Source organism: Phaseolus vulgaris, chromosome 4, assembly GCF_000499845.2.
Source record: "Phaseolus vulgaris cultivar G19833 chromosome 4, P. vulgaris v2.0, whole genome shotgun sequence".
Lineage (NCBI taxonomy): Eukaryota > Viridiplantae > Streptophyta > Magnoliopsida > Fabales > Fabaceae > Phaseolus > Phaseolus vulgaris.
The window spans coordinates 12,994,029-13,001,333 of NC_023756.2; the positions used below are offsets into that span (position 1 = coordinate 12,994,029).

General features: G+C 31.2%; 1 protein-coding gene across 2 annotated transcripts; it reads left to right on the forward strand.

Annotated features, from left to right (window-relative positions):
* The first annotated feature begins 2,336 nt into the window (after window positions 1-2,336).
* On the forward strand, window positions 2,337-5,591 carry LOC137837308 (mitochondrial import inner membrane translocase subunit TIM14-1). Of its 2 annotated transcripts, XR_011085411.1 has the most exons (4): window positions 2,337-2,521; window positions 3,710-3,888; window positions 4,688-5,056; window positions 5,148-5,591. XR_011085411.1 is itself a non-coding variant. In XM_068646276.1 (3 exons), the coding sequence occupies exons 1-3, from the start codon at window positions 2,519-2,521 to the stop codon at window positions 4,842-4,844; spliced, it is 339 nt and encodes a 112-aa protein (XP_068502377.1). In that variant the 5' UTR covers window positions 2,353-2,518; the 3' UTR covers window positions 4,845-5,127. The 2 variants fall into 2 exon arrangements, 1 of the variants encoding a protein (XP_068502377.1); XM_068646276.1 differs by lacking the exon at window positions 5,148-5,591 and having other exon boundaries at window positions 2,353-2,521; window positions 4,688-5,127.
* The last annotated feature ends 1,714 nt before the right edge of the window (window positions 5,592-7,305 follow it).

The following is a 7,305-nucleotide window of genomic DNA, read 5'->3' on the forward strand; positions in this document are numbered from 1 at the left end:
GAATTCTGCTTGTAGGATGCATCACTTGAAAATCCAGCCATTTGAAATTAAAAACAGCAAACACACAAAACAACAAACAAGTCAAGAAACAAAATTAGCAAAAACAGTGAGTGTTTTAAGCAAAAATGCCGAAGTGAATTGAGGTAGAAAAAATAGGTCACTCTCAAAGAAATAATGTCCTTGCACCAATCTGATCTTGAGGCCTTGGAATCCTCAAATGAAAGATGTCAAAGCAAGCACACCAATCTCAAAAGCAACCACCACAAAACCAATGAAACAATAAAGACAAACAAGAAAAGGTATAAGCAAGGAAAGGTAATTGCAAAAGGAAAAACTATATGTAAGACAAACTCAAAGAGTAAGAATGAAAGACAATCAAGAAAATAAAGAACTCAATGAGAAAAGTAGGCACACAAAAGAATACTTAAGGAAAAGCACTAGAGTAGATGAAGAAAACAAAAATTTAACTACTGGATTTTTTTTTTTAAAAGCAAACTGTGCTTGATATTCACTGATTTAACTGGAATGATGTAGAGCGAACTGGATTATGAAAATTAAACCACAGAAACTTCAAGATGTTAACTCAATAATGGCACTAGAATCAATTAAAAACAGTAAGTCAATTAATTGAGATAAATTTTTTAAAATCGCTGCCAGATTACCGTATTCTTTTCGGCAGAATTGTACACTTTTTTTTATTTTATTTATCATTTTTTGTGTACTTTGAATTTTTGAATGATTCTTTTTTCTACTATTTTCTAACACTTTGAATATCACAAATCCAGAATTTCAGAATTTTCCAGTGAGTAAATCAATTGCAATAAGGAAAAACAGTAAACATTTTTTTCAGAAACAGAGGAATCCTAATAGGAATGAAAAACAGAATTATGAACTAGCAAAGACATAATGGAAAATGATGTATAGGAACTTGTATAGGTCTAGAATACAAGTATGAACTCAATTCTAAATCAGAAAAGGCACAAAGGATCAATATCAAATTCAGAAAAATTATATGACACTAAAGCAAGAAACAATAAAATCAACAAAAGTACTACTAGAAGTGATGACAATTATGGAAAAACAAGACTAAGACAAAACTTGTATGGATTCGAAAAGGAAAATACTCAAACATATGATAGGCAAAAGAATTAATACAACAAGCAAACTCAAATAAGCCTAAAAACAGAACCATAAATTGCAAGAAATTAAAAGAGCTCTTGAAATAAAGTGCTACACAACTCAACAATTAAACAAGAACACACCTAAACTCATGATACCACATGATGTGATTCCACTAGCCATATAGAGAATGATTCTTGACATTCTTAGGAATCATCTTGAGTTGGTTAAGAGCTAGACACTTTATCATAGAAATGGATCAAGGTTCTATGAACAAGAACTCACCAAAACTAGTGCCAAAACACAAACTCATATAGAAGATCCAATTATTGTCAAATTGAACCAACAAAAAGAGGTAAAACTTAAATCCACCGAATAGAATTGGAAGGAAAGCAAACTGAACCGAACAAAATGTAAAAGAAAGGCATAGAACTGAAAATACTTGTTGGAAAAAGAAAAGTACCGAACCAAACACAAAGAGAAATAAGAACAGCTGCTGGAAAACTTAAAAACCGAACCAAAAACAACAAGGAAACAAGCTAAGACAAGGAATTAATAAAGAAGAAAGGAAGGAGAAGAGAATTGCTCATGAAGATGGATGAATGATGAATGATCACGCCACTAAAAGTGTGGTTGCTCCTAGATGAGTGTGCTGCCGCCACTTGAGGACACCATGGATCCTTCAAGATAAGACTAGAGAAGAAGGCTCAAAAGCTTTCCAATGCTCACTCCAATTTTGAGTATAGTTTCTTTAGATAAATTCCAATCTGAAAAATACAAAGGGAGCACCTATATTTATAGTCCTAAGGTGCTGAAATGCAAGCTACACAATTTCAAAATTCCCCCCTAAATTCAAAAGCAAGTGGCGCCTAAACCAAGACATGAGGAAGATGTAATCCCTTCTCTCACTTTGGCACCTCCTTATTTACTCCTACACCTATCTACTAACACCCCCCCTAAGACTCCTAACTAAAGACTAAAAGATGTTTTAACAATAGAGGTTTCTAATGTTTCCCTCTAAGCACCTTTCTACGCAATATTTATTTAATACTTGACCTTGCCCTTCATGGGATGAACTTTTGGCTTTTGATTGATTCTCATCATTAATCCTTAATTATGACCAATTTTACCATTTATAAAAAAGATGACGAAACCTTCTATTGGAAAATCTATTTTGTATTAAAATATTAATATTAATTTTTTATTAGAATTATGTTAACTCTGTGACTAAATATAGTATAAAATCGAATCTACTCGAATCTACCCAAATCCTAAAGCCAATTCTGTAGTCGTGTCTTCAGCCACCGTCTTCTTCCCATAGCAGAGAGAGTTAGAGGCATTCAGAACCTGTGAATGAAAAGCGCAAAAATTTCTCTTCAATCCTTCAACTTCTCCAGAAATGGTGAGCAGATCCTCTTTCTTGTTCAACATTGTCTTCTTCAATTTTTTCTTTCTTGCCACACTCCTTACTGATTTGACCCATGTAATTTTGAAACAAATTAGTAACTTTGCTACTTCTATTTTCCCTTTTTTTATTCATATTAGCCTCATGATTATCTGTTTTAGGTCGTAATTTTGTATTTGTTTGGGAAAATGCATGTAAGAAGAAAATGGGTAGAAAGGACTGTAATTAAAATGATCCTAATTACATTGTTGCCTTAATAACAAATTTGTGTTTTATAAAGTATTTTTCCCACGCTCTTTTGCTCTCTTATGAAATGTTGTTATACAGAGGGGAAAGTTTAATTTCTAGGCATTGCCGGTGTGAAGAGTTCTGGTCAGGTTACTCTATCAGTTGTAGGTGTAACTTTAAAATAGTTATTACAAAGTCAACAAATTTACCATACATATCTATTTGTAATTAGATGATAGTGTAAAAATTCTTTACACGGTTACTCTGTTGCTTATGTCTATGTATTTGAAACAACTGTATTAGGTTTAGGGTTTGTTTGGACGACTTTCCCATAAGAACTTGTAGGAGAGAAAAAAATCTGTAAGTTAAAATTAGTTTATACACAGGTTAAAAATACAAATTTGGAAAAGAGCTTCTCCAAGTTAGCTTATGCATAAGTGAATTTTAACTTATTTCAGAAATATTTATGGAGAAGCTTGTCAAAGTCACAATTATGTATCATTCTTCCAAAATGAACTTGGCATAGACAACCCCACGTGCATAGTTTGCTCACTCTTCTATGCTACAATAAGAATTAATCATATATGTGATGGCAGATTATATGATTAATTCGTAGCATAAAAGATTGAGCAAGTAGGCACGTGAGGTTGTTTATGCCAAGTTCATTTTGAAAGAAAGATACATAATTATGATTTTGCCTCATTTATCTATTATGACTTTCACAAGCAGGCTATTCCTATTTTCCAACCTCTTATAGCCTTGTCAAATGTGGAAAAGGTTTCATTTATCTAATGGTTTTAGTTGTGCTGGACTCTGAATAAACTTGGATAGTTTTTAGTTATTCGTGTTGGACTAAAAATCATAATTAGTATAAAGAATATCAATTACTATTTCATTTTCTCATTTAGTTTTCTTTAGCATCAAACTTGTCTTTTAACAAACTGCTTTGTACATTAGGCTGCACCATTTCTTGCTGGTCTTGCTGTAGCTGCAGCAGCACTTGCAGGCAGGTATGGCATCCAAGCATGGCAAGCATTTAAGGCACGACCCCCAAAACCCAGAGTGCGCAGATTCTACAATGGTGGTTTCCAACCTACAATGACAAGGAGAGAAGCAGCTCTAATATTAGGCATCAGGTAAGCTTGATATTTGATTGCTCATCAGGCATCAAATTGCATTTGTTATTTCTGGTGGAGAGTGACTCTCGAAGTTAAATGATTAAGTATATGGTGTTAATGTTCATGTATTGTGAGATGTAGTTATGTTATTTGATAAGTGATGTCTTTAAACATAATTACTACTTTATCCCTTAACGTTTGCTGATTGATCAAATACTCTTACACTAAGTTAGAGTAATCTTACATACACTGTCGTTGGTTCTGGTGATTGAACAAATAACGATAGCTTTAGGTTTTAATCATCCATAAGCTGGAGTTTGATGAATTCCTAGGTGATGAATCCCTTATGCATTTAGTGTAAACCAAGGAATTATGGGAATTCCTTCATGAGGATTAGCCTATTTAAGTGTCTCATGAGCAGCAGTCTATATGATTGATATAAGGAAACAAAATTAATTTTATAGAAACCATAGAACAGTGACCAGAGAGTTCAGATGTAAATCCTGAAAACATATGCATCCTCCAACTGTATAGGATTATCCCTTCTTTGACCACTCATAAAAGGTGTTCTATCCCTGCAAGAAAATTCAGCAAGATGATTCAAGTTATTCTTTCTCTACTTATATAAGTTAATTTATGTAACATTCAATTACTCTTGATGTTGATATCCTTCTCTGTGGCCAAAACTAAGCCTGCCGCCACTCTCGTCCTAGGAATTCATTACTAGGCCTTATACTTTTGTTCCTCCAAGACAAGAATGTTGATCTTGTCTTTGACATGATGTTTTTTTAACTTATACTGTTCCATGATTCATCAGGGAAAATGCAACTGCAGACAAGGTGAAAGAAGCACATAGAAGAGTAATGGTTGCAAACCATCCTGATGCGGGTGGAAGTCACTACCTTGCTTCCAAAATAAATGAAGCAAAAGATGTCATGCTAGGGAAGGCAAAGGGAAGTGCATCTGCATTTTAACACATCTGCATATATATAAATTCTCTTGAAACACAGAGAGTTATTCTGTTTTGAGGAATTCATTTAGTTTGTAAACATTGTACTCTTGTCGTGATTTTTGATTCCTTGTAGATAATGGAAAGCCAAAGTTTCCTTTCCCTTGTACATTGCTGATGCTGACTTCTCAAAGCTCATAGATATGTAGTTCCTGTCAAATATTGCAATAATGAGTGGTAATGAAACAGTGTGTATGGTACAGTTTTTGGAAGAAGTGTATTGTACAGTTTTTCTTCTTTGTCGTTAACTTTGTTTGCCTATTGTTAGGATGAAATGCACAAAATCAAGAAGATATGCAAGACCACATTCATCTTGAGAAAAAAAGAGTCAAACTGAAACTTCTGACAAGTGAATTTAAGAAGTTAATCTCGAACCGAATTCGAGAAAGATTGACCTTTTCAAGAAAGCCTTCGCCCAAGAAGAATTTAAAGAAAGATTGACGAAGTGCTTATTGGATATAGGGTTCAAGAAGCAGTTATAACGAACTTATTGATTAAAAGGAAAATATGACACATGTTGGTAGTAGATGAACAATGAGTTTTGTATTTTTGAAGTATTAACTGTTATTTTAATATTATAAATAAGATATTGTAGGCACTTTGTAAATGTAACAATAAATTTGTAATGTAGGCACGTTGTAAATGTAAGAATAAATTTGTAAAACATATAACTTATGTGAAAATTCTACTAAGAAAATGACTTTTGTTAAAATATATCCCTTTCACCTTTTGTTCTTTCTCTCTTTTTTACTTCATATTTTTTTTCTTAATCTTTTCTTTTCTTCAATTATTTCATATCTATCACGTATTGTTTTTTATTAATTATTTTACGGGAAATGTTTATCAAAAAGTTTTTGTTTATTTTGTAAAGTGTAAGTTTTTTGGTTTTATATATAGTTAAACAAAATAAAATAAATTTGTATTTATCTGTTTGGTTGAAGATTAAATTGTTTATGTTAATATAAATATAATAACCATTTGTTTTAATTCCAATATTTACATCATTTTATCATTTTATAAATATTTGTTTAAGAATAAGTAAAAGTTGAAATCATAAAATGAAAGCATTTAAAATGCTAGTCATAGTAGATAATCTATTTTTAATCTAAAACAAACTACACGTTCGATTAGATAATACTTATTGTTCTTATTGAAAAGGAGTTGGAATCTTCGAAGATGGATATTCGAGTTGTACGAGCGGATTGAATTTCTGTATTTAAAGGGTTGTCTAGCTTTGATGATGAAGACCGAGTGGTAGTTCACTTGCAAAAGATTATCTGACACTCAAGCTAGCGGGAACTTAGAGAGATACAATAATATTTAAGTGAGAATATGAGAGTGAGTTGAGATGGTTACTCCCTTAAATGATATTTATAGATTTTGGGTCCACTATAATGTTTTATTTAATTGATATTCATTATCAGATATTTGTTGTAAGATATCAAGATGACTTCAATGACAACTAAAGTTAATTTTTTTTTGAGTATTCAATTTGTGCATATTTACATGTGGTTAATGCCCACTATCGCAAGTGAATATATTGAATGGTACAATTATATATGTGATACAATTAATATATGGTACAATTATTGAATATATATATATATTTAATTTTTTTTTATAATGAGTGGTACAATTATATATGTTGAATAATGATGTTAGTAGTAGGTGAGCTATATATAAACCATTATAGGATAAACAACATAATTGAACAATTTCAAATTGAATTAAAATATATAAATCAGTCCTACTTTGTTTTTACATTTTTAGTGTAACATTCTAAAAATGTTACATATTATTACTTTTTCAAATACTATGATTAAAATTATTATTAAATGATTTTAATAATTTTATACATTTTATGATTAATTAAATCAATATTATGTCATATACATGAAGGATTCATCTAAAGTATTGTATTTATTTCAACAATTAAGGTTTTATCTCTAACGTCTTTCAAATGATATGATTAGATATTGAACCTTTGCATGATGAAGTCGAAGAATAGATGAACATGAAATGTTTCTCTCTCTCTTTTTTTTTTTTTTTCATGAAATGCTATCAAAGTTCACAAACCTTAAGACCTCGTTTGACACTCTTGGTCTAACAAATTTTGGAAAGTTTCGTCTACCACATTTTGAAGAGACTTTAGAGGGAAAGTAAACTTAACATAAGGAAATAACTCTTGCATGACAAATTGATGACAAGACAAATGATCTATGTCAAAGAAAAGGAAACTTACATGAAAAGCATGTAAAAAATAATTTCCTGAACCAAGTAAGTTTTTTCATATAAGACTATCAAGGGTCTTAACTAATCATTTGACAATATATAAATATCATAAGACGAATCGAAATATGTTACTTACCATAATAAGAATAAGAGATTTTTAATTACTTATTTGACATGATGGATTTAATGCAAGG